Consider the following 27,117-nt stretch of genomic DNA (forward strand, 5'->3'; position numbering starts at 1 on the left):
TGAGGATGAAACAGAAACCCCGTAGACATGCTAAGCCTGGGCCTCTAATTCATCTTTCATGCACCAGAGCTAAATGGTTATGGTCTCGTCAAGTGATTTGAAGAATAACAAACCGCAGCGACTTACGCAATGCATTTCCTGATCGCTCAGGGGCTGTGGCCTCCAAGGATTGGTCACGTTGACGTCTGAGACTGGGGGCAGGAACCGGAGTCCCAACTGCTACACAAAGTCTGAAACAGCCTAGGAGGCTGGAGGGACAGGTGGGGAGCACAGGACTCGTGTTTAAAGATCACCCAGTAAGTACCAGACACTTTATGAATGTTAGAAAAGAAATTCAGCGTGTATTAAATGAATATTGGAGTATGCAGAAGGTGTCCTTAAGAAAATGGGGAAAGTAGTGAATCGGCAGGTGCGAGGAAGCCTGGGTGCTGAAACAGCTGAATGGTCCGGAGCAAGTCCTTTCATTGCTGAGCGTTTGGGAGAAGTGGGTAATTCCTAAAAACGAGCTGGTAGGAAAAACAGGTTTCTACAAAAGGTTGAGTGTTATCTAAAAGAAAAAGTGTGACTCCTGCCACCACCACCATCACTGCCAGTTCATCTAGAAATGGCATCGAGGCATCCATGAAGTAGCTCAGAAGACTAACGTGGAATAAAGCGTAACGGCCCCCTTTATGCGCAAGCACTGCGAACCTTTCTGATTTATTTTACAAGAGTCAAATGGCGCTTGCAGCTAGGCGAATACAATAAATGAATGGCATCACGCCCACGTGCCTAACTGAGGAAGAGACTGATGGTTAGAACTGTGAGGAACCCGAAGAGTCAGCCCGCCTGACGCCTTCATGTAAGGAAGGAGGAAACGGTCTGAGATCACAGAGAAAGTCCATGGAGGTTGAGGCCTAGGAGGCAAATCTCCTGACTTGATCCTGCGCAATTTCGCCACAACCTGGAAACCTGGTGCAGGCTAGGAGATACTGCTCGTGAACTCAAAATTGAAAGGCGGGGAGAGCGGGAAGAACTTATTCAGGAGCAAATGGCATGTGGTCTCGAGAGCGCACAAGCAAGGATGTTCACTGCGGTTTACAGCAAGGGAAAAACGTGACAGCACCTTACATGCCCACCTATCAGTAGGAGGACGCCAAATAAGTGTCGGCTCATCCATCCTATAGAACGCGATACAGAATGAACACGTAAACGTACACACATGTACCGATAGGGAAAGAATGCCAAGAGAAGGTGAGAAGTCTCAAAACAATTCATACTGTGTTTATGGGAAACACGAAATATGAAATATGTGAGTGTATTTTAAAAACGCAGAATGAATATGGCAAATGGATAGCTGTTTGCCACGGGAGAAGAAATCGAGAGTTTTGGTATTTTTGAATTCTTTGTGAGAATGTGTTCATGAATTCACTGTATAAGTGAAAAAAATTTTATAAAGGGAAATTGCATATGTATTCATTTATGTATGTGTGGCTGAAATTGTTTGAAAACTTCTCCCACTGATGCTGAATTTGGGGAGCAGGGGGCACTCTGGCTGACTGAACTGGATGAACAAAAGGAACATTATACACAGATCATAAGTTTTCAAAGAGCTTAAAAATACATTTAATATGACACCCATTGTTCACCCCGTCAACTCAAATATTTACTACGCAGTTAAGTGACACCAAGTAATTTGATCATCATTGAAGTCACCTGGGTAGCTCATTGGAAACAGGCATTTCCAGGCCCTTCCCCGGGGTCTGGTTCAGTGGGGCTTGGAGTAGAAACTACACGTTCAGAGCCTGAACCACTGCCTGGGACGGTCTGCCAGGAAAATGTGGCCTTCAGACAAGAAATCAGAGAATAATGCAAGAAGATAATAAGAACTTAAAGGTGTAGTAAAAACATGAGGTGCCTGGGGAAGAGGGAGGTCACATTGGAACCCAGTAGTCCAAAGAGTAGCCCTTGAACTTGACATAAGAAGTAGAATTCGAGCTGGGTCTTAAAGGACAGGTAGGTTTGGGGCAGATCAAGAGGAGGGAGGGAGAAAGGAAGCGGCGTGCCAGGACCTCTGGCACCTCCTGGCAGTGGGTGCGACAGCGGACCTTCCGGTGACAGACAGCTCAGTGAGGAGGGCGGCGTGCTGCAGCAGGGGGGAAGCAGGAGAGCAGAGTGGGTACGACACATAGGAAGCGGCTCAAGTTTCTTGACCAAGAACGAATATGATGAACACACTGTTCAGGAGAGTAGCTTGGCGGCCACAAGCAGGATGGAGTGGGAAGGGGAGACACTGCAGATGAGGAGGTGGGGTTGGGAGCTAGCGCCACGTTCCAGGTTGACAGCGCCACGAGAGAGAATGGGAAAAGACCACATCTCCCTTTGACGGTTCGGAAAGCCTCTGAGAATCCTCTAAATGTGTGAATTCAAACTATGAGTATCAACCGTCAGAAATGTATATGGTGTTCCAAGAAAAAATTCAGATGAAATTTCAGATTAACCAAGGCTTATATGTGTATACCCTATGTACATTTCAACACATTCCCACACTCACTATTGCTTAATATTTACATATAAGGATGCCCTTTAAGTACAATTAGAAATGCTTAAAGCTGCATTTAACGCATCTGTATATAATGAATTAAAATAGTAGCGGTGCCTACGGAAGTGGAGTGAGTGACAATTTGGTTTACAACACAAGGAGCTTGTCCAAAAGGTTAGCCTGGAGGTTGACAGCACAGATTTATAAGTACATTTGTGGGGCTTACATTAAGCCCCAGATTCTACAAATAAACTTCACTAATTTTATTAAAATAAGAAAGACACACAAACATGTCTCCACTTTCAAAATTTCATGAATCTTATCTGTAAAAGAGTAAAATGTTTTGCATTTTCATTACAAACTGTACAAATTAAATAAACATTAGTTATAGCCTCAGTGAAGACACATTTGCGTCTCTGAAAATAAGTTTTTATCTGTTTCATCAACAGGACAAAGTCTTCATCGGTTGGACCAAAGGTCAAAAGTATAAACAATCACAATTCATACAGTTGCCAACTGTCCTCTTCTCCAGTATTTGCTGCTTCTCAATTTTAAAATAATGTGTCTATATTCTGTTCAATGTAAAAGCTATTACTCGAGCTCAAAATTATAAGGAAAGATGATTAATCTTTCTTAAATTCATTTCCCACATATTTTAAATTATTTTCCCCCTACAAAATCACTCGACATTGTACAAGTTTCAGTTGGGAAGGTTAAAAGTCACACCTGCTATTAAAAAAAAAAACAAGGGGGGGAGTTAAAAAAATAATAAAAATCCACTGTATCAAAATGAATTCCAACAGTGTAACCAATACCTTGCAGCTGTTGTGATATCTTTATTTTACTAGCCAGGAGAATAGAGTATTCCCTCAACTTCTACAGAAAGTCTTTAGTTATGCTTTTAAGAACAACAATATACACAGTGAATTGATTTTTCTTCCTTACCCACATTTTCTCATATTCATCCTTTAGCTTAAAAATTAAATTAAGGTAACTTAAGTAACTGTCAAAAGCTTTCATAAAGAAAGATCAAAGCAAAACTCAACACAAATTGTATAAAAACGATACAGATAGAAAAGGGTCTTCTTCTCAGCCAAAAGTCTTGAGGTTTAAAAAAAAAAAACAACTAAGCTTAACGGAATGAGACTGAGCACAACTGAGAATTTTCTGAAGAAAAACGAGGGCCACCCCACCGCGGTGGGACCCCGTGTTCTCACGCTGCAGTGGGGCCCTCGTGACACGGTGGCGCCAGGACAGCTTGCTGACACCTGGAACTCAATGTCCTCCTTTCACAAGGCACAGCTTCTATTTGCAACCCCCAAACCTATGATATATGCCAAAGACCTCCAACACCACCCCAAACTTTAGGAATTTATTTGAAGGCGAATGTATTCAGACCCCTGTGAGAAATAAAAAGACCTAGTACTAAGTGGGTGTTCACCTTGGGCTTTAACTTCTCTGGCTTCTGTCCTCATCTGTAAAACAACGAGAGTATAGAGTGGACTGCATTATTTCTAAGGCCGTCTCCTGCTGTGAAATTCCACTGTCCCCTCCCGTGAGATCTCAGATCATTTAGGTCCCTGCCTGCGTTAACGCTCCGCCACGGTAAAAGCTACGGAGGCAGATTCCCCTAATGAAAATTCTATGTTGAAATATTTCATGTGAAGAATCAATGACAGCGGCCCTCCCATAAAAGAGGTAAGAGCCAGCGTCTTAAAATGCATTGAAAAATAATGACACTTCTTCAGCTAGAGAAAGAGGCGTTGTAAATGGCTGGACGAAGGGTTTGATGAAAAGGTGCTCGGTGGCAGGAGGGGGCGGGGCTCCCTGTCTGCACACTCAGAGGACCAGGAGCCAGAGGACCGCGGTGGGAGGGACCCGCAGGCGTCAAAGCAGGAAGAACCGCTGTAGCAAAGGGCGCCAGATTTTCCAAGACGTTGTGGTGAGCGGTTGGTCTGTCTTCTTCACCGACCCGAGGGGTGTTCCCAGAACAGCAAACACGGCACTGCTCCAGTTCAAAGACGTGTTTTGAAGTTTCCAAAAGCCTCTTTCCTGAGTTTCCCAGCCATTATCCAAGAAAGGCAGCATAAAATCTTCATTAAAAGAAATCTTGGGTAGGCTGTTTTGCTTAATGTTGTGTCCATTCTCAACATGCAGTTTAATTTTTAAAGGAGGAGCCACGCTTTAATGAGAAGATAAATTTTGTTTCAATGTTGGTTGTTTTCTGATTATACCCACTTTGTTTTTTGTTTGAAAAAGCAGAACATTATATTTTTAAAAATCACCCTTACTCTCACTACACAGATCTAAACTCTGTAATTCTTTTTGATCTATTTCCTTTTGAATATTTTTACCCTTTGTGCCCAAATACACACATTACATATGCACAATTAGGTTCATACTGAACGTCTAAAGTATTACCCATTTGGATAACAAGCTTTTTCCATGTAATTAAAATCTTTTGCAAACATGATTTATAGTAGCTGTATAATGCTCCATTCTATTTCCCATTACTTATTTATACATGCACACAACTGTATCACACCAATATATTTCTTTGTCTCTTTTACCTACATACATCTATTTTTCTATTTATTTATAAGAAGTCTGTATAAAAACCAGGAAACATCACAACTGTGGCAAATATTGTTTTCCTAGTTTGCCAATGTTTTTCCAACGTGACTTTTTGCTCATGCGCTTTATATTTGTTTTGTAGTTTCTGTGACGTCTTTTACAATTCGAATCATCCTTGATCCAGACATCCATTTTTTTCACCATTTCACTGACTACGACCTTGAGATGCTTCGGTCACCACCTCCTGAAAAGCCCTGTTTCAAGGAGAAAAGCAGAGTCCAAAACTTCGTTTCCATAAAGGACACAGCCTCTGGCGTCGTGACAAGAGCGAGCTGACCACAGGGCACCTGTGCCTCCAGGAGCCCGAATTTCCGAGGTCTGGCCGAACCACCCAGCCCCGCCCAGTAAGGCTGTGTAGTTAACATCTAGTTAACAGCTGTTCCCTTGAGTTTAGTTATCAGCGGGGACGAGTGTGGATGCTGAGATGTCCTTCCAGGACTGCAACAGTGGGCACAGAAATCTCTCGGTTAGTGGGTGCCCATTCGTTAGCCAGATTTGGGGAAGCCGGGAGTAACGGGAACATGGAGATCCACTCTCTGCCTTCCTACCTCCTGGACGGACGCTGCCCATGATTCCCTGGCTTGCCAGAAGGTAAGAACGTTAGTCTGGCCGCATTTGAGGATGGGGGCTAGGCGGAAGTGGGGAGCCCCCGAGTCAGCAAGCGCGTTCACGTATCAGGGTCTTACACGTACGTACCGAGGTCTGTCTCATCTGTCCGAGTGGATCCACTGATCTAATTCTTCTAACAGAATCACATGCTGGCTTCCAGATAGGCAAGTCCCCAGACAGAGTATGTAGGAAATCTTAATTCCCTTTAGAAAACTAATGGGTTTAGAGTGTTATTCTTGTATCTGTTACTTGAAAACAATTCCAGTTAATGAAAGATCTGAAGAGATTACCAAACGGGCCTTTGACCAAATGGGAGAGCTTTAATTCTCCGATGGCATGCACATGTGAAATTACAGTCTAGAGCAAAAGTCCTAAAGGAAATTTCAAGTCTTTCTGCTCACTCAGAACAACCTGATCGCGGAACAACTGCACGAAACCCAAAGGCAGTCGAGTTACCAGACTCCCACACACTTGCCCCGTGCATAGACTACTTCTTACAGCGAACTCGTGTTCAGTTCTGCGTGGACTGAGCACAGTCCATTTTCGCAGAGCCTGCCTCAGACTGAAGTCTTTCGGGGGGAAAGGCTTACCCATGCACACAACCCAAGGACTCCTTGTCATAAATGTTAAAAACACCTTCTCCGCTCCTTCTTCCTGGCTCCAAATCTGGCTTTTCCATATGGAAAACAAATCTTTTTATATGCTTGGCTCGCTTCTATGATAAACTATTTGGCAGAGGGATGGAAAAGATGAGTTACCGTCTCCCTAAGGAAGGCTGCCTGAGGACACCCGCTATTTCCTCGGCATCCTTAAATCACGCCTCTGTCATCTCTTCTCCGTCCTGAAAGTCCCAGTTCACCTCGTGTGTGTTGAGCGGTAAGAAGTATAAAGGTACAGCGATTTCTCAGAAAGCGCATGAGGAAGAGGAGAGGCTGACAGGTACAAGGGGGAAGACATGACCTAGGATATATGCACAAATGTGATCATGTCACAAGACACTCTACCTTTTAGATTCTGGGAAAAAATGCCACTTACCTTTGCTATGTTCAAATCAAGAGGAGCATAAATAAACACATAAAGCTCACGGTGGCAGCTCAGAGTGGAGTGGGGTTTATGGAGAAACTCTTTTTGGAGGAGGCGAGTGCACCAGCCCTCAAGCCTTCCCCCTGTCTCCCATCCCCCTCCCACTACATAATCAGGAACATAAAAATGAATAGAATATTGTCCTTTACTTCCAAGTGTACCTGGACTGGCCAAGAAGGTGAAAGGGTTAAAAGGGAGATTCTTAAATCCCTTATGTCATTCTCTTAAACTATTCCTGTTTCACTAGCTCCACAGTCAGAGACACAAGACCAAAGCGCTTAGCTGCATGGGTGTTTACATATGCATATACAACACATCCGTGGAACCACCGATCGGGTCGAGATAGGGGAAGGACCTTTCCAGCACCCCACAAGCTCACTGGTCCCCTTCCGATCAATCACTGTACCCCGCCTCCAGGCATAACCAACATTCAGGCTTCACAGACTAGTTTTGCCTAAAGAATCACCTTTTTTTTTAAGACAGCCAAAAAGAAAAGTTTCAGGAGAACCTTAGACAGTTAAAAATCAAGTTAGTTCCAGTCTAGGGAAATATATAAAAATGAAGTTATCAGTAACATTTTAAATGGGCAACTCTTAGATGAGTCTTCATTCCTCTCTTGTGTGACATTTTAGAAATGTCTGTGCAAGTGACTTACAGAGATCTCAGATCACCTATAAGAGGACTTTGATGAGCAACAGAACATCTTGATCTATACATAGCAAAGGTACTCTCGCTGCTGTTATCTATCATGATGCTACTTTTGAATAGATTATTTACAAATCCATATCATTGTGCTCCCTTATATTTTAGTTTCTTCCAAAGTTTAAGAGCTTGCCTGCGTCACCAATATCTGGTTACATTAAGTGCCTACACTTACTTAAGTATAATTAACACAGGGGCACGTGCTTTATTTAAGGATTTCAAGGTGCTCTCCTCCGATCCTTGGGCAGAACATTTAGATGAACATGTCGGACGCGCTCTTGTGAGCACAGGGACGTCTGTTACAGGGAGAGACACAGGTGGGAAGAGGAGATCTCAGATGTTTCACAGCTGGGATGGGGCAGATGATTTCTTTTTCTTCCCCCCAAGGTTCTTTTTTATTTAAGATTTTATTTATATTTATTTATAGAGAGGGAAGGGAGGGAGAAAGAGAGAGAGAGAGACAGAGAGAGAGAGAAACATCAATGTGCGGTTGCTGGGGGCCGTGGCCTGCAACCCAGGCATGTGCCCTTAGTGGGAATCGAACCTGCAACACTTTGGTTCGCAGCCCGCGCACTCAATCCACTGAGCTATGCCAGCCAGGGCTGGGGCAGATGATTTCTTATTCTGCTACCACAGGAGTCTCTCCCTCCTGTACTTTTGTAACAAAATAACCTGAGAATTTTAATACTGTTTCAGCATTACTAAAAATATTCTAAAATACTCCTAAATGAGTGTAAAGATGTATTTTCATGTTCGTGTCAGTGTATGTATTTATTTTTATTGTTGTTGCATTACGGTTGTCCCAATTTCCCCTCGTTGCTCTCCCCCTGCCGCGCCCCTCCCCCTCCAGCGCCCACTGTCAATGCCCACCCTGTCGTCCACGTCCACAGGTCATTCGTACCTGTTCGTGGACCAGCCCATCTCCTTCGTAAAGATTTTTGAAAAATCACGAAGTGGACCTTGGTTGGGCCTTGTACTTGTATCTTTGGTGAAGAAAACAGACTTGACTCGCATAAAGCTGCACACTTACAATACAGTACTAATGATTTTACTGAGCCCTTCCTTACTATATACGGATACTGTGCTATACTTAACCCTGAAAACAGCCCAAGGAACCCCCCACTTCACAGATGAAGGCGCTGTGACTGCAGGGCGCAAAGGGTCAACGAAGCGGTTAATAATAAGCAGGAGAGCCTGGCCGTGAGTCCGGGTCGCTCTGACTTGAAGTCTCCCCCCGTGGTCACATCCCTGTGTTGCTCAAATGTTAAAGAATAAATTACTGTATTTTTGGTGGGCCAAAACCCTTTTCAACGTTTTATCAGTCATTGAAGAAACAATTACCGAGTGCTTGCTACCGCAGTAAGCGCCGAGCGAGTTCATTACCAATCACGTATCACGCAGATAACCCCCGGACGCACAGACGCCGTGCCCGGGCTGCCCCGGTGGCCCTCCCTCCCTTCCGTCTGCCGTGCAGCCCATGCACGCACTCAGTGGCCACTCCCGATTAGCTGAGAAAACTCACCTGCTGTCTAGCTGTTAAACAGTTTGCAATACCCCCCTAGAGACATTGAGAACACTGCAGAGATGTGAAAAGGCAATTCAGTGAACCATGACAAAAAAATGTGCATTTTGCACATATTTATAAAGCCCCACGCCAACTTAACCAATTTGTTGGGAGAAGAAAAATGCCAGTACTCTAAGAAAAACATGTTTTGTGTGTAGTGTACATGAGTCTGTCTCACTCAGACTCAAACCCCCTAAAAGCTGGGGCAAGTCAGACTCTCATGGAAAGCTTAAGTTCCAATTTAAGTTAAAATTTTGTTTTCTCTTATTAGTGAAGCCTGCTCCTAAGAAACAACAAAAAAATGCTCTTTTCCCCCTAGTTATTTTGGTAAACAAGAAAGGAATTGTACAAAACTGGGTGAGAATGGGGGAGGAACATATCTCCCTCTTCTATTATGAATCATTTCTCCTTAAAATGATGGCATTCCAAGGCCCAGCAGATCACTAGCTAGAGAGCAGCTACTCTGCTGGTCACCGAAAGGTGAGGGAGGCAGGTCCTGGGAAGTTCATTTTCAAACACATATTGTCTCTGCCACTTACGAGGCGGAGCGAGGAGGGGCAGCAGGAAAGGCCAGCACCCCACATGGCCCTGGCCCTGTGCAGCACACACCCCCAAAGCGGAGGCTGAGTGCCCCCCTTTTTGTTTTTAAAGAAAGGGTTTAAAGCAATTAGAATTCTGAAAGGACAACTGGGCAATTAAAAATATTTTTAAATGATTGAGAAGTAGCTTGGGTTTAAAGAAAACATTCTCCCTCGGCCCCTGAAGTTAGCTCTGCATGGTTTGGTTGGAGGTTATGGAGACGACAGCCCCCCGTGTGACATGTTCAAGGTATACTCAATTATACAGCACTTGCCCTTCAACTTGAGCTTCCCCATGCCAGACTGTTGCCGTGAGCCCCGTACAAAACACGCTAAATGAGAGTGCAGATTATACTTTTCTTAATAAGATGTGAATAATAATCACTACTGAGAGATCCAAGAAAAGCTCATAAGCGAGCCAGAAAAATCTTATTAAACTTAACTAACTTAAGAGCGTGGCATGCTGGAATGAAATCTCAAATTCTCAAGCCAGAATACTAAGCACTAGAATTTTAAGCTTTGGGAGAAAGAGGTAAGGAAGTTGAAAAAAAAATCCATATAATTTGAAGCTTAATGTAGAGGATTTAACTCTGTGTTAGAGGGGGACATTATAACAACCAAATACTACATTTAAATCAATCTCTCCTAGGGACGGCTTTGTGATGAAGTCATTTCAGGTTCCGGGGGCCCAGCAATGGCGAACACCTACAACACAAAATCCCACACTCCGCCTAAGAGACAAAGGCCCAGCACGTTTAGTGTCGGCCAGGCCCCCCCACAGTGATCTGAGTCCAGCTGTCAATTAAGTGTAAGTGGACACGAAGGCACCGTCACTGATCGGATTTCTGTCGAAACTTCTCAAGTGCTGGGGGAAACCCGTGTTACAGTAATCTTCTTCACTGAGCTCCTTGACCTTGCTCCTGCCCAGGGCGACAGGGTCCCTCCTCCTGACCACCCTTCCTTCTCCAAACACTCACCATTCCTTAAAGGGACTTTCAGTGCCAGGTCAAGGAGTCTGGGGAGGCCGTGGAAGGTTTCTGGAGCAGGGAGAGGAGTGACATAATGAAAGCAGTGTTTTAGGAAGGGGGCGGTGGGCAGGCCCCGGTGACCGCAGACACACACAAGTAGGGTCTGAAGGGATGAATGTGTTAACTGTCCACCCATGCCACTTCTTCACAGACACACAGAACAGTGCTCAGCAACGGTGAATCGCTCACATTCCCAGAGAAAGCATCCTGCTTGACTCGCAGGCCCTTTGGGATCTACCGGAGCCCCGCACCGCCCCAGTGGAGATCGCGCGCTGAGTTAACTAAACCGCCACCTCGGCAGGTTCACGCCGAGTGAGGCATCGCCTCTGGTCCCGGACGCGCTCACTTTATTCTCCCTCCTAAAGCCCTGAAATGCATATGAACAAAGATAAGCCCGAGCTCTCATCCAGGAATTTGTTCCATCCACCAGCTTTATCACGCTGGTCGCTTATAAAGTCACTCGCGCTGGATTTGCAAGTACGCGGGAGGCGGCCAGGGGCTCAGCAAACGGAAGGCTTCTCCCGGCTCACTCTCCCAGGCGAGGACTGGGTCTCCCGGCCCCTCCCGGGGTTTCCCGAAGGGGCTCCAGAATCCGGTGTGAAAGCAGCCTGGGAACTGTGGGAGCGGTGGGTGTGGGCCTCTAGCCTTGCTTTCTTTCCTCTTCATGGGTAAGGCTGTACTTTAAAAAAAAACCAGAAACCTACGTACAGGGGCAGTGGGGAACATAAAGGACACGACAGGGTATGCCCAAAATAGACTCAAACAACAATAATGAAACAGTTTTGGGAAGGAAACAAAGGCTTTGAACCTTCTCCCACCGCGTGGCAAGTATCTCACGATACTGGGCCAGTGGTGACCGATGGTCATTATGAAATAAAAACGTCATAAAATCAAGCTCTACAGAAGAAGGGCTGGACTGATGCTCCATTATTTCTTCAGTGCATTCAACCATTAACCTCTGAGTGCTTACTAAACGCCTGGCACCGTGCTAGGCCCCGGAGACACACGTTAGCACAAAAGGAAGTGGTTCAACAAGCCTAGGGGAATATCAATGAGTCAAAGGTGTTCAAACTCTATAATTACTGCACAGGAAGTATACAGGTATTAAATTAGATGCTTAATGAATAAACAAATAAGTGAAAACACAACACCTGGAACCTACTGTTTGTAGAGAGCAGCCTTCTTTGACCTACTGTAGCATATCGACCTTCCAAGGTCGAATGCTAAGAACCCAGTGGGCGCCACGCCCTGGGAGACCTCCGCTGGCCCCTTCTGCAGGCAAAGGAGCCGGCTCACCCGGCCGCCTCCCACCTGCTCCCACTCTCCATCCTCCGGGCCGCCTGTCCCCCCACTCCAGGCAGCCGGACTCCTGTTATTTTCTGAAAGACCCTCCCCTCTCCCACGATGCTTTCTCTGAGCTCTCCTACAACTCGGCCCCCCTCCTGGGGACTCACAAAACCCTCTGGGCTCTGATTTGGGTCCTCAGAGAGAGATCATCTCTCTCCTACTAGACTATAAGCTGCTTGCTGGCAGTGACCAATCTAACTCTGTGAGGTTAAAAAAACAAAACAACAAAACAGAACTTAAGCTTTGTGAATTAAAAAAAAGCTTGAGAATTTTTTTATAATAATTCATTCAACAAATATTTGAGTTCCAAATATGTCCCAGGCAGCAGGCTGCACTGCAGACTCCAAAATACCAAGCTATTGGTTCATCACCTGGTTTGTATGCTTTAAAAAAAGACAGAGTTTTGTAGAATCAATTTTGTTGAAAAGAGCACAGAATAGGACAGCAACCAAAATTCTCCCGTAAATGTCAGGTTCTATAAATTCTTTTAAATTACACTTAACAATCCACTTGAGTGTGGGAAGGAGATACAACAGATAATTAATTCCTTTTTTCCTGGAATTAGCGATGTGGCCAATCCATAACAACGGATTTACGTTTTATTGTTTGCCAAATATTTTACTTACTTAAACTTCATTTTTCACCAAAATGAAAAAGGGAACATTTGAACCATTTCTTTGTTCCTCTTCCCTCTCTGGTCCCTGCTCAACACACCTTAGCAGGAATATGGAAAGTGGGTAAAGAACATATTACTTCATTGCAAAATGTTATACTAATTAATTTTACAAAATAAGGGCATTGTTTCTTGACATTTACTATTAAAATAAGAGATGACCAAGGCTTATATTCTGAAATATATTACAGGCTGTGCAAGGCATTCCACAAGGCCCAGCACACTCTAACGTCTGCTCATGTATAACATGAAAGTCTCTCAAAGAAGTCCTACCCATAAAACAGGCCTTCGCTCCGGGCGGCTGCCAAGCTCACTCGCTTTGGCAAGCAAAGCTTGGAACATTTTAAATTTTACAAACATTATCCTGTTTTAAAAAGTTAATTTGGACTACTTTGAGGAAAGTAAAAATAAACCTTGTTTTCAGTGAAATCAAGATTGGATCTTACCAGACCTCTAAAGCTAACCATCATAATCAGATTATATAATTAGTATAAAGGCCCTGAGTCCTTGGGGCTGGAGAGGCCCACTTACTCCCGACAGCCCCCGTTTCCTCTCGGAAGGCAGACCTGCGACCATCTTTTCCGCTTGTTCCTCCCTGTAGGCCGACGGAGTGAACCGGGAGATCGAGAAAGGAGAACGGAACGCAATACTTACTTGAACCGGGATGCAGACACAACTTGGTTTCTAAAACAGTATTAACAGAATTCACGCAGGCAGCAGAGAAGAACAGCAAAAAAGAGGAGAAAACGAAAGGAACCAAGAGAAAGGAGATGACTCTTGGGTTCCAGGCACCGTGCTAAGTGCAGAATGGCCACCGTGACTCGTCCTTGCAGAGACAGGGGCTGAGGCGGAGAGAGCCGAGATGCCCGCCCGAGGCCACGGAGCTGGCAAACGGCAGAGCCCAGGATGCAAATGCACTGTGTGTCTTCTGCGGCCTGTGCACCCGGGGCTGTGCAGCGAGGACAGCAAGGGGACTGCGAGAGATGAGGGCTGCACTGCGATGCCTATGACTGCCTCTGCAGGCCAGCAGTGCTCACCTGCCTTCGAGAAAACGTTTGTTTTCACACTGGTATTTCAGATGTGCTTCCGAAAAGCCCAGGCAACTGTGGGCTAAGTCCGTGGATACTGTGCCTTTGGACTGATGTGAATGATGATGAGACCACGGTTCTGAGCACGTGGCCGTGGCCTCCACAAGATGCTGGAGATTCTCTTTGTAATACAGGACTTCAGGAAGGAGAGGGATTTTGGCCTTTGTCACTTCTCTGTTATATTTTAAACGAATCAGGTAATCATGCAACTATGTTGACAAACAATGGTGCTCCCTGTCTAATACTGCCGTTTACTCCGCCACGCCATGCCTGTTCCATGTGCTGCCACGGAGGCTGTTCCAACAGCCAAGAAGGAGGGCCCTGCCCCCAAAACACTTCCTGGGGTGACAGACCCGTCCTGTATCTGCGCTGTCCACTGTGGTAGCCACAAGCCCCAAGTGTCTGTGGAGCCCCTGGGATGCGCCAGGGGTGACTGAGGAGCTGGCTTTTCCGTTGGATGCCAGGGAGCAGCCCAGGCCTGAAGCAGGCAGTCCGTCCAGATGTTCCTGCAGAAGACACCTGTCACACAGTCCTGGACAGGGCACAGTGGACACCCATAAATAGAGACAAATGTTTATCGAGCTGTTGGTAACCTTTCCGTGCTAAGAGGGGAAAAGAGGCGGAAATGAATTGGTGAAACTCGCCTGGTTCTCTTTTTGTGTTAATAGGTAAACCGGCTGTGTCTGTGCAAGAGCACTGGTTATCTGACTTCTGTGCTGCTGGGGGCCCAGCAGCGTTCGGCCAGTATTTGTTCCTCAAAGAGGACAGTCTACTGATACCTGTGGGAGGCTCGCCCTGAATCCGAGCCTCTCACCCTGCTCACGGCACCGCCACGTCTTTGAAGCTGGAGGCCAATATGGCCGTTTCTAACTCTGTCCCCAGCACTGAACACTTGGTGAGTACTCATTAATTACCTGCTCAATAGCCAAGTAACTAACCTTGAACCTCCCCGTTCACTGCTCCCGTGTCTTGGAAAAGCCATCTGGGTTGAGTCTGGTGATTCGGGCAAATCGGAGACTCCGGGGTTGGCATCGATGCCCAGATTTACGCTATGTTGCTGATGAAGTGTTCGAAGTGATTTCTGGTTCAAGTTTCCTAGCAAAGCACCACAACGCCATCACCAGGCTCAGGCAGGGGCAAGGGGTGGGCCACTGAAGGCCGAGTGTGGCAAAGCAAGACGCTTCAGAACACGACGCTTGAAGCCACGACTTTGCGCCCCCTGAGACAAGGACCCTTATTTCTACAGAGTCCCCTTCCCAGAAAGTAACTAGTGTCCTAAGGGGAAACCAAAAGAAAACCTCTGAGAAAAGCGAGTCAGAAATTGGAAAATTAATAAAGAACCAAAAGAGAAAGGAAATAGAGGTTACGAAAAAATTATACAGTCACAATGTATGGGAGGGTGCGGTGACAGTGTTTATTTAACCTTTAAGGGGCTGAGCTAATGCCGGGGTTGCCTGTCTGCTCCGCGCTGAGCCTTCCCAGCTCTGGGTGGCTGCAGTGCCTCCCAGGCGCCGCGGGGAACATTCAGACTGACCATCTGTCCCCGAAATCACCTTCAGGGAAATAAAAATGCATTTGGCAAGCACCCAAAACCATCACAGGTTCCCTAGCATGATAATGAGCCTGCGGCACTGCCAAGTATCCTTTACGAAGTCCTCTGGTACGGTCGGGCACATTTCTCTGCAACACCAAATTAAAGGGTAAGTACAGTTTGGATTAGAAATTTTGTATGCTATTTTTGGATGCAGAACTCCTTATTAATTGTCATAAACCATTACCCTTTCCATTTAATATGGCAATAAGAAGATCCCCAATGAATAGTTTGCTTCAGCCAGCGCACATGGAATGTGGCTGGGCCCAGAGAGACATTTTCCAGATCTCCGAAGGATGAGGGCCAGACTCAGCACGCAGCCTCCCGGACAATGTGACGGCGGGCGCTGTGGACAGTGAGCGGGGGGGAAGCTAGCGTCACTCGTGACCATCCAAATGACCCTTTCCCACTGGCCGTCCTGTTCTCTTTGCTTTATGTGACTTCAGTTTTGCATGCTTTCTGGCTACAGCCCCCGCCCCTCTTGGTCCGCCTCCTCCAGTCCTTTCTCGTGTCCTGGTCACCCTTCGAGGGTCACTGGAGTTCTCTCTTCTCAGTCCGACTGTCCCCAACCGCGTCCACCGACAGGGATCCTTCCCATCTCTGAAAGCCTGGAGTCCTCTGCTGTTTCTGCAGCACAGGAAACTTCTTGGACTCATTTTGTATTTTACTGCCCAGGCGATGTGGGTGCAGGCCCTGTCTCCTGGGGGCTGAGGCGACATTCGGCCGCTGTGAATGCCTGGGTTCTAACCGGCGATGCTCGTGAATGGCTGGGCGGTGGGTGGGATGAGGACAGGGATGCACAGATGAAAAAGCTGGAGGCTCTAAACCAAGATCTATTTAAACTACTTTACACTGGGGGATAAATGGAATTTAAAGGTGATCTGAACTGTATCAATCAGAAGATTAACGGAGAATTTTAAAAAGGAAAAAAAAAAAAAGAAACAGCAAAAACCCACAGAGGTGAACGACAGCACGAACATTTCCGGCAGATTCCCGGCAGCCGACAGGCTCAAGGAGGGCGGAGAGCGAACCCCCTGCATGTACCACACAAGGCGGGGGAAGAGAAGGAGAACAATGGGAAGGAAGTGGCAAATGAGCTGGGATAAAATTAGATTTTCTATTGCACTCTTTAGAATAGGCTTCTATGGTTTAAGTGCTTTATAAACAAATGAAAACTTAAGATAATAAAACAAAGTGCCAGCCACTCGGCCCGTTCGTGGCGCAGGCGCACGGCGCCGCGGCAGTGGAAAGCGCCGAGGGCCGGAGGCCGCCGACCCCGCAGGCACCTTCAGGCAACGTGACACGGTCCAGCCCGACCAGGTCACGGGCTCCTCTTCAGCAGCAAGTGAACGATGCTTCGTTAGGCGTTTGAGATTCGCAGTACAAAAGCAACGTGCAATAAATCACAAAAGAAAACACAAAGGAAACTTAGTTCAAGTTCCTTGATGGTGGACATCCGCTTCTAGAACCTTTGTTCTAATAACTTCCCCGGAAGTGTTGGGTAGAGGAACTAATGAAAGACAGTGAAGCACCTTATAACATCCTCGTTTTCGGTATTTCTTTAAAAAAAAGATTTTGCTTATTTTTTAGAGAGAAGGGAAGAGAAGGAGAGAAACACTGATGTGCCAGAAGGACATTGGTCAGTCGCCTCTCGCACGCCCCCTACTGGGGACCTGGCCCACAACCCAGGTACGTACCCTGACCGGGAATCAAACCAGCAGCCCTTTGGTTTGCAGGCCAGCACTCGGTTCACCGAGCTGCACCAGCCAGGGAGATTTTCAGTATTTCTTAGAGAGGAAGGACATCCTGTGAGGACCCTCCCGACCGCCCGGCTCTTCCTCACCCAGCAGCTATGCACTCGCGTCCACATTTGCTCCTGGGGATCTCTCACTGGCCTGAGGGACAGACTCGGCACCTGGCCCAGGGCCTCAGCCGCAGCACAGTTCTGTAGATAAGTGCATGCTGGCCTGAGCCTCAGTGCGTCAGCACCCACAGCCTAGCGCTGTCCTTACCCAGGGTGGCAGCACCCTTAGGACTCGGCCCAGCACACCTCACCTCTCCCAACGCTCTCCCGCCGCCAGGTCCCAGCCGAGCCGGGCTGTGCGGGAGCTGCGCTCTCGCTGCTTTGTGCATCTCGGCACAAACTGTTCCCACGTCCATGAGACGCCCCCTTCTCCACCTGCCACTTCTACTCACATCTGCAGCCCTGTGAGTTCTTCCCGGTAGCACTTATGACAATATTGTAGCTGCTTGTTTGCTTTTCTGTCTCCTTTCCCACTGCTACCTTATAACTCTCAGAAGGCAAAAATGAGTCTCAGCTTACTTAGAATTACAGCGTAAGTATTCAGTCAACTTTGATTATGTACGTAGATACACAGAGAAAATCGGAAAGCAGTGCCGGAAGCACACATTTCACAATAAAGGAGGTCATGCCCACAACTGGACGCAAAGCATTCCTCTGCACGGCACCTTGGAAAGATTCTATGTCTTGTTACAAAGAGCTGATCAAAAGGCTCGGATTCCTGAGATAAAATTCTAAACATAAAAAATTTCTCGCATACTATTCCAGTTTCTTCTATGAATGTTCATGATGGGCAAACATGCATTTTTACGAGTTTGTTTTTGAATGCCACTCTGTTTAATTTAAAGTTGTATATTCACAAGATTCTTGCCCCTTTAAAATTAGGTTTCTGAGAAATGCTAAGCCAAGTCTTGGAAGAACCGGTTACTTGCCCATTGTGTTAATATTTTGTGAAGCTTTTTTAAAAGAGGGATCAGCTTCAGAATGTAGAACTATCTACCTTATCTCACACTCTGCAACCATATAATTTATGATTTGAAAAGATCAATATTTATGACCAAGCAATTTCAACATCAGCTACTTACACAAGTTAATTTAAAGTAAAAAGCATCTAAAGCTGGTCATGAGACACAGGGTGGTCAGGTCAAAGCTAAGAAATGGCTTTGGTGCATGTTCTTGTCACAGTTCTGTAACCGAAGGACTCTCATGTCAGACACAGAAAAACGTATTCAGACAACGTAGAGACACACAGCAGAGGACCCCTCCCCCCTCCCCCACCTTTCTCTTCCTTTCTTTTTAGGGTCAAACCAGACAATCTCAATGGCATCTAAAATCTTACAAAGGTGAAATACATTTATTCCTTATTCCCTCTCTGGATCTTATTCTTTAAAAAGCTGACATGTAATAGACTATATAACATTATAAATATAATTAACTATATAACAATATAACATTATATTAGGTTCAGGCATATAATGCCATGAATCAATATCTGTAGTGACATATTGCGAAATGATATCGCCAGAGAAAGTCTAGTCAACACCCATTACCACACACAGATACAGAAACTTCTTTTTCTGGGTTGATGAAAACTTTTAAGACCTACTCTCTTAGCAGCTTTCAAATACACGACACAGTGTGATCATCTCTTATCACCAGGCTGCATTTTACATTCCCGGGTCTTAGGCGTTTGAGAGCTGACTCTTTCATTAACAGTGAGTTTGCTACAGGCTTACGATGCATCTCTACTCGACAGCAACGAGGGAAATGCACACACCCAGCGATTAGCTGAGTCAAAGTTGCCAGACTCCGAAGAGTAGTTACTCTGACTCTGTGATTCCACTCACCAGACGTTTGGGAGTAGGCGAAACCAACGAATGGAGATCAGAACAGCAACAGCTTCTGATAGCTTCAGGGGAAGAGAAGAAATTCTATGCAGAACTGAGAGTAGGTGAAACAAACGTAGGGAGAGCAGGGCAAGGATTGCTTTGGGGGAAGAGGGAAGAAATAAATGCCTAGGAGGAGGCGTGAGGAAACTTTCTGGGGGGAGGGAAACATTCCACAGCGAACCAGGCTGCGGGTTGGTTACACTGGCGGACACACGTGTTGAAACGGACCGAACTGCCGACTTAAGATAACGAGCATTTCCCTGTATGTAAATCATACCCTAATTTTTAAAAAGATTTTATTTATTTATTTTTAGAGAGGGAAAGGAGGGAGAAAGAGAGAGAGAGAGAGAGAGGGAAACATCAATGTGTGGTTGCTGGGGGCCGTGGCCTGCAACCCAGGCATGTGCTCTGACCGGGAATCGAACCTGCGATGCTTTGGTTTGCAGCCCGAGCTCATTCCACTGAGCTACGCCAGCCAGGGCTAATCATACCCTAATTTTAAAAAGAGAGTGTTCTCTTCCATCTCTTTTAAAACTTGTTGGTACCCAGACATGTAAAGGAATACCTGCTCTCTATAAAGCACTTGGTATTTGACACAATGCACCGCCAGCGCCCGCCTGCAGTGCATGCGACTCCACAGTGAGAGAACGAACTGTGCGCTGTGATGTGGAGGAGACCTGAAGACGACCGAGAATTTTCTAGGGCTTTTCAATCTACTGGATCTGCAAACACTTCACAGAAAGTATTTTCAGGTCCCACGCTGCATGTGACATCTGCTGGAAAGGAGTGGTTGCTTCGTCTGATTGCAACACCGTGATGTCGTCACCCGCGCCACGCGAGGGGACGTTGTAGGCATGGTCACCCGAGCCACGTGAAGGGACGTTGTGTGTTCAGCCACAGGGAACCATAAGGAAGTAACTGGTTTTGCACTTTTTCCCTCCACAATCCTTGATCATGATCAATAATAGAAAAATCAAAGGCTCCTGTTTAGGCAGCCTCCTCATGTGTAATAACAGAAATTCTTACCAATAAAACATCTGACTGAACTTCGGAGGAGCTCGGGGCCTAGCAGGGGCAGCTGGCAGGCAGGGAGGGAGCAGGGAGCAATGGTTTAGTGGACTGAGACACCAATGGACAGAACAGATACAACATTCTAGTATTTGCATTCCGGCAGGCTTTGCACAGGCCACAAAACACGCATTTCCACTGGTTTTCTTTCTCTGCCGCCCGTTTCTCCCCCTCCGGGAACAGCACCGCCGGCAGACACGTTCACGTGGGGTTCTGAACGCGCACGCGAGCACAGCTCGGGACCGCTCACTCACCTCAGGCTGCCTACGCGCCGCTGCACAGGCTGATGCTGAAAGTGGTCGGGCCACGGGTGATGCAGGCAGAAGGACGCAGAGGGCTGAAGACAGCACGCGGCCTGGAACACGGGGGCGTGGTGGGGACAGAGGGCCACGGAGGAGTACTCGGAGGGGGCCTGCACGCAACAGGCCGCCAGAGCCGCAGGCGGCGCGCAGCCAGCCTCGGGAGGGCCCTCGTGGTGGCCGCTGTGGCTCGCGGACGCGTGGTGGTACGGGCAGGGCGGGCAGCACTGGGGCAACAGCGGAGTCGCCCTTGGGTTGTCTACGGGCAGGAAGGAGGACTTGACCGTGCCGTTCGCTTGCAGGCATCCGTTGGGACTCGCTTTCGCTCTCGGTGCGTCTTTGGGGGTGAGCTGCTGGGCTGCGGGGTCTCCGTCGCAGGCGGGGAGGGGACTGGGATGGGCCGCCCCGGCCGCGACGCCGCCAGAGCTCAGGACCCCAAAATCGCTGTTGCCGTTGCTCAGAGCCATGCCCCGGTCCCGTGACCCTAGGGAAGACGAGGAGATAAAACCGTCCAGTTAGAGGCGGGCGGGCAAACCTGTGGGAAAGGTCCTCAAACACAGCCCTTTGGAAACGCGCGTTCTCGCGGGAGTTGTGGGAGCGCTCGCTGGCCTGGCTGGTGCAGGGTGCAGCAGGGCCAGCAGCCGCACCTGAGAACCCGCTGCTGTCCTTACCTTCCCGACTACTTCCTGCCCGCCTCCCTGTCCTGGACGCACAAGTAACAGTTAAAAATTAGAACACGTTAGGGTGGTGTGGGGAGGAGGAGGAGGAAGAGAGAGAACACCAATATCATCCTTCCGCTTTTCGACGACGTCATGCTTGGGGGGTCCTGACACAGGAGTTTAAGGGGCAAAACCAAGGGCCACTCAGAAGGCCAAAAACTGTGTAGGTCAAAATAAGGTGAATAATCTTAAGAATGTCTTATATCTTAGAAAAATGTCAAGGAAATAGGATGCTTCCTTGAAGTGATTCAAGTCCTGGAATAAGAAGAAACGAAAGGAAGTAAACACTAATCAGCTAGGCAAAGAATCCTGGCAAGAGAGATATTGGGCACAAAGGGTTATCTTCTTTTTTTTTAAGATTTTTTATTTATTTATTTTTAGAGAGGGAAGGGAGGGAGAAAGAGAGAGAGAGAGAAACATCAATATGCAGTTGCTGGGGGCCGTGGCCTGCAACCTGGGCATATGCCCTGACTGGGAATCGAACCTACGATGCTCTGGTTTGCAGCCTGCGCTCAACCCACTGAGCTACGCCAGCCAGGACGAAAGGGTGATCTTCTAAACCAGTAAATGTAATCCTGAAAAAGTAGTGACCAGACCTGCCACATGAGTCTCCAGGAACTTACCACTCGTTTTTTATGTTATGCACTACAGGTAGCACGCATGGGTTGCAGGTGAGAAAGATAATAATACTATGAATGGGATTTGCCTCAAATGAGATTTCTGTTCCTAATTTTTCCTGTCCACCCAAGGGTCCAGGCCTTCAATGGGAAAAATAAAAAATAAAAAAAGAAAGTGAAAAAAAAAAACCCCCTTCAAATTACCAGCAGCATATTTCTGCCCAGTCAACAAATAAAAGAAAAAACAGACAACCTCCTCCCTCCCCACTCCCCGACTCCCCCCTCTGACCAACACACACAAAATCTGGAAATGTGCAGTTACCAAAATGGGACATCAAATGCTACTATTGGTCTACTTAACCTCATGGGAAAGCCAACAAGAGAAAAAAGAAATCCGTACTCTGGCTCACTAACCCTTCTGGCGGAGCCTCCTTCCAAGGAGGGAAACAGCGTCTGGAGGAATCTCCCCCCAGGCTCTGCCCACCTCCCACAGACACACGGGCACCGGACGAACCCGCCTCTGTTCGGCCTCAGTACACGCATGTTTTCATCCAGCCTGAAAGCCCCTCAGCGGGGCCATTTCTGAGCAGGACAGGCCATGACCATGCATCGAGTGTCCATCCGAATCCTCACACCCAGAAGATACCTGTACACTAGGATGCAAAGTTAGCATCATTACTTTGTTCACCTTTTAGATAAAAGTTCCTCAAACCCGCACCCACACTCACACCAATTCCATTACAGCACTATCTAAGCTAAGAAAGCGAATGTCACAAATTGTTTTAGCGAAAAGGCTAAACATTTAGAAATATCAAACTATCTGTCAGGTAGACGTGACTTCCCTGTCAGCCTTACTGCCTGTGAAGGTGGCCTGCCAATCCCAGCTGCCTTTCAGAATGGCTTCGGAGAGGGATTCTGAATTGTCACCGTAAATACAGTGGTTCTCTCCTTCACTGAGTCACTCCTGGGTATAAATATACACTATAGCTTTATATGTTTTATAAAACATGCAAATACCATACCCAACACGAAGCAATGGCAGCTACATGTATTATATTATCCAAGTAGCAGGAAGGCGGGGCGGGAGGGGGGTGGTTGGGAAGAGTGCTACCCTGCCCCAGGGGCACAAACCCATCTCCCTCCCATCACATTACTAACATGTGCCGCCTCAGGCAGGTCTGATCACTGAAGCTTCTGCCTACTAAAGAATACAGCCTGCCTTTTGTTGTTAACAGAAGAAAAAAAGCGGTATGCAAATACTCTGAAAACAATTAAGCAGAAAGGCCACCTGAAAAGGCATTAGATTTCAAAAAGTCAGCTGAGGTTCAAGGTGTTTATTTGTATACTTAAGTGAAAGGCTGTGCGGGCAACGTAAGAAGCAAACATGAGTTAAAGGCAGTCATTTCCCAGAAGCAGAGCCTCTCACTGTGAGAATGCTAAGGCACAAACCACCACCCACCACTCCTGCTACCAAGCCCTCCCTTCCGTCCTCAGCTGAGCTACCGCAGGTGACAGATCTGCTGGGTACATGGGACCAGCCACGACTCCCGCCAACCCTTCTGTCGGGAGGATGGAAGGAAGAGTTTTTCTGGTTTGAGGGTTTGGTTCTACCATTCCAGGTTGGTTAATATCTCGGAGAGTCTCTCTTTTTTAAAGTATTTAATTGAGCCCTGGCTGGTGCAGCTCAGTGGATTGAGTGCCAGCCTGCAAACCGAAGGGTCGCCAGTTCGATTCCCAGTCAGGGCACTTGCCTGGGTTGAAGGCCAGGTCTCCAGTAGGGGGCGTGCAAGAGGCAACCACACATTAGTGTTTCTCTCCTTCTTTTTCTCCCTCCCTTCTCTCTAAAAAAAATAAAATCTTAAAAAAAGTATTTAATTCCATCAATCCTACTGACGCTAATCACAGCTGTCAGGTGAGTTCCGCTAGTGGAAAGTATCTAACAACAAAATCTTCAAAAGTTTTCAAGTGAAACTGGGCTCAAAGCAGAGAGTCATCCAGCTCCGACAGCCTTCAAAGTGCCCCAGAACCCCCTTGGGCTCTTGTCAATTTCTTTTGTTTCCTTATCATTTAACTGAATCTGCTTCTCCTCAGGAAAAAGCAATTTCTCTTTCTTTGTAACCAGAATTACAACTATCGTTCCCTCTGATTTTTATTACAAATGAATCATTTTGTAGTTACATAAGAGTTAAACAGATTTTTGCAGGCCAGCCAAGGGACTTAATCACCATTTATAACATTTTCCCCCCACTGTGGTGAAATGCAGTTCCAATGCCAAATAACTGACTTACAAATGAAGTTTTGGAACAAAACCTGTTTCGTAACTTGGAGACTTCTTGCGGCGAAGTAGGAACTAGTGGATAGTAAAGAATAATTTGAACTCTGGCTTTGGCTTGTAGTTTGAAATAAGTCACATGAGCTTTCTGTGATTGGGTCTTTAATCATAAAATGAGCAAAACCAAATTGACTTCATAAATAAGTGATGAATTACAAGTGAAAAATAAGCAGAAGCAAACCCAGAAATTGTTCTCAGAAATGTGCATGAATTACGTTCCGTGGATGCATTTGTGCGGCAGTGCAGGGGCCCGGGAGGGCCAGCAGAGCTTCCATCCGAGGTCAAGAGCTGCCCGAGGCCGAGAGAGATCTCATCTCGTTGGAACTGAGACAAATGAGGAAAACAATTGACCTGAGCCTCGGAAAGGACAGGAAAGCAGATGCGCTAGAGGAAGAGTCCACACCACGAAAGGGAACGCTGGTGTGACAGTAAACGGAATGCTCATGATACACACAGCGATCACAGTATGTACGGTGGAAGTTTCAAGTCAGTTCTGGACCGAACGCAAGGAGCGGCTTTGGGAGACAGCTATGCTGAAATCACCGGCTTTCCCCGGGGCCATAACGCGCAGGCGCTGCCAGCAGAGAACTCGTCTTGAGGCGCTGGCTCAGGTGTGATGGGGCCCATGGCCAGATACTTTAGTGGATTTCCTGTTGTTCATGCGTGTGATGTGTCAAAAGCAATACAAAGCCACTAATCCCACCTTCCCTATTTCACCCTTTCTACTTGCATTTTAAGGTGCTCCAGTGGAGTGGGGGCTGGAAGGCCTTTGGCCAAGAACCACGTTTTGATTACATTTTATTTTTTTTAAGTTTTAGCAGTCTTTTTTTTTTTAGATTTTATTTATTTCTTTTTAGAGAGGGAGAAACATCAATGTGTGGTTGCTGGGGGCTGTGGCCTGCAACCCAGGCATGTGCCCTGACTGGGAATTGAACTTGCGATGCTTTGGTTCACAGCCCACACTCAATCCACTGAGCTATGCCAGCCAGGGCTGATTATATTTTAAAATGTAAGTTTTTTCCCTTTGAATCTAAGTTCTTCCCATGTATAAATCAGGCTAATAACCGATGTTCATCTCACAGGATTACTACGAGAATGTAAAAATGTTTTGAAAACTGTAAAGGGCTGTGCCTTTATAGGGGGATAATTGTTATTGCTTCACTGAGTGATAAGAGCATTACAAAGATACAGAATGCCGCTTCCTAGTTTGAAAACCAAAACTATGTTTTAAAATGGCAGTCAAGACCTCTGTGTCGTGGAAGAAAGAGCCTGGGTAGGTCTGAATCTGACAGTTGACTATACCAGCTACTAACTTTGAGAACCTGGGTCAAAGTTAGTAGCTAGTTAGTAGTTCCTTACACTCTTAGGGTCTCTAAGTCTTGGTTGTTTTTAAAAAGTGAAAGCTGTTTGAAATGCAAATTGATGCAAACTTCTAAGAAAGTAGCATTAAACTACTAGTCAAATTTTAAAAACTCTCATCTTTAACCAACAATGGTACTCAGCCTCTATCCTTTGGACCTACTAGAACAATGTGTGAAGATAAATGCACGGATAAAATTGCTGACGGCACCACTGTGCCAGTGAAAACTGGAAACGATCTACATTCTCCATGGGAGAACTAAATTCTGCCATGTCCATACACAGGGTATTCTGTTCAACAACAAACAAGAACGAGTTGCATCAGGATTATTGCTACAGAAAGAAGTCCGGAGCACATCTTTATGTGTAAATAAACCAGCTGCGGAACATGTAGGAGTCCATTGGGTTAGAAATGCAAGGACACTACACATGCATGGCTAGAATACACAAGGTAATTTCTAGAAGGACATAAGACAATGCCAACATGGTTTCCCACTGGAGAGTTGGACAGGCTCCTTTGGAAGGGTGGAGAAGGCTTTCACATTTTATGCAACTTTTACTACAAATGTTATCTTCTATTGCATACATAGGATTTTTAAAAATTTACTCATTTAATTTTTGACAGAGGGGACAGGGAAGAAAGAGAGGGAGAGAAACATCAATGTGTGGTTGTCTCTCATGCGCCCCCTACTGAGGACTTGGCCCACAACCTAGGCATGTGCCCTGACTGGGAATTGAACCAGAGACCCTTTGGTTTGCAGGCTGGCATTCAGTCCACTGAGCCACACCAGCCAGGGCCGAATGAATACATAGGATTTTAATAAAACACAAATTTGCTAGCACAATGATTAATAATGAAGAAAAGGTCATTATTAGTAGTATTTAATAATTAAGTTATTCAGAAACCTAACTGTTGTTTGTTGGACCAGAGCTATCTATGAACCCCAAGTATCATGACTAGTTCCGTAAGACACAATAGAGAAGAAATACGACACATTTCGATCGTGTTGAAATGCAGGGAGAAACATCATCGGAGTTCATGTGATTACAAAGGTCACTCAGTGACATCCTGCTCTGGCTTGGGACTCACAGAACGGAACACCTGTAAGATACAAGGAAATGACCATGCTGCAAAGACAAAAGACAAAAGACAAAGACAGTGAGATACAAGTAGTATCTCACTGAAAATGCGACCACAATCAGAGTAGGGTCTGTTTGGATTACGGAAGCTTTACTTGTCAATGTATTCCATGCCAAAAGACGCTCACGACACACAACTTACTCAAAGGATGCAACATATTTATGTGGCTCCACATGCAACAAAGAGTGTTACGAAAACCTCACAGCAACTCCTTGGGGCTGGAAGCCAGAACCGCTGGCGCGGCCAGAAAACCGTCAGGTTGAAATCTACAGGTAATGTTGACTAGCGTACACAGACCTGTTCCAGTTGCCACAGCAAAAGCCATTGAGCAGAGCCATCGCCACTCCTAACGAGCACAGGGCTCGTCTAGCCTGAAGGGACCCCGTCCCCAGCCCCAGCCCACAGCCACGACAGCACACCCCTCTGGTATTTCCAAACGCGTTCTCACGCCTGACCGCTCTTGAGCGGATCCTC

General features: G+C 46.5%; 1 protein-coding gene across 5 annotated transcripts in view; it reads right to left on the minus strand.

Annotated features, from left to right (window-relative positions):
* Nucleotides 1–27,117, minus strand: part of DISP1 (dispatched RND transporter family member 1) — a 140,715-nt gene that overhangs the window by 26,020 nt on the left and 87,578 nt on the right. For all 5 annotated transcript variants that reach the window (XM_045816729.1, XM_045816702.1, XM_045816720.1 and 2 more), the window contains one exon: nucleotides 20,431–20,959. In XM_045816729.1, the coding sequence (XP_045672685.1) occupies nucleotides 20,431–20,942 (512 nt within the window). In that variant the 5' untranslated portion in view covers nucleotides 20,943–20,959. The remainder of the gene's footprint in view (nucleotides 1–20,430; nucleotides 20,960–27,117) is intronic.

Source organism: Phyllostomus hastatus, unplaced genomic scaffold (genome assembly GCF_019186645.2).
Source record: "Phyllostomus hastatus isolate PE091 unplaced genomic scaffold, TTU_PhHast_1.1 phas_contig_148, whole genome shotgun sequence".
Lineage (NCBI taxonomy): Eukaryota > Metazoa > Chordata > Mammalia > Chiroptera > Phyllostomidae > Phyllostomus > Phyllostomus hastatus.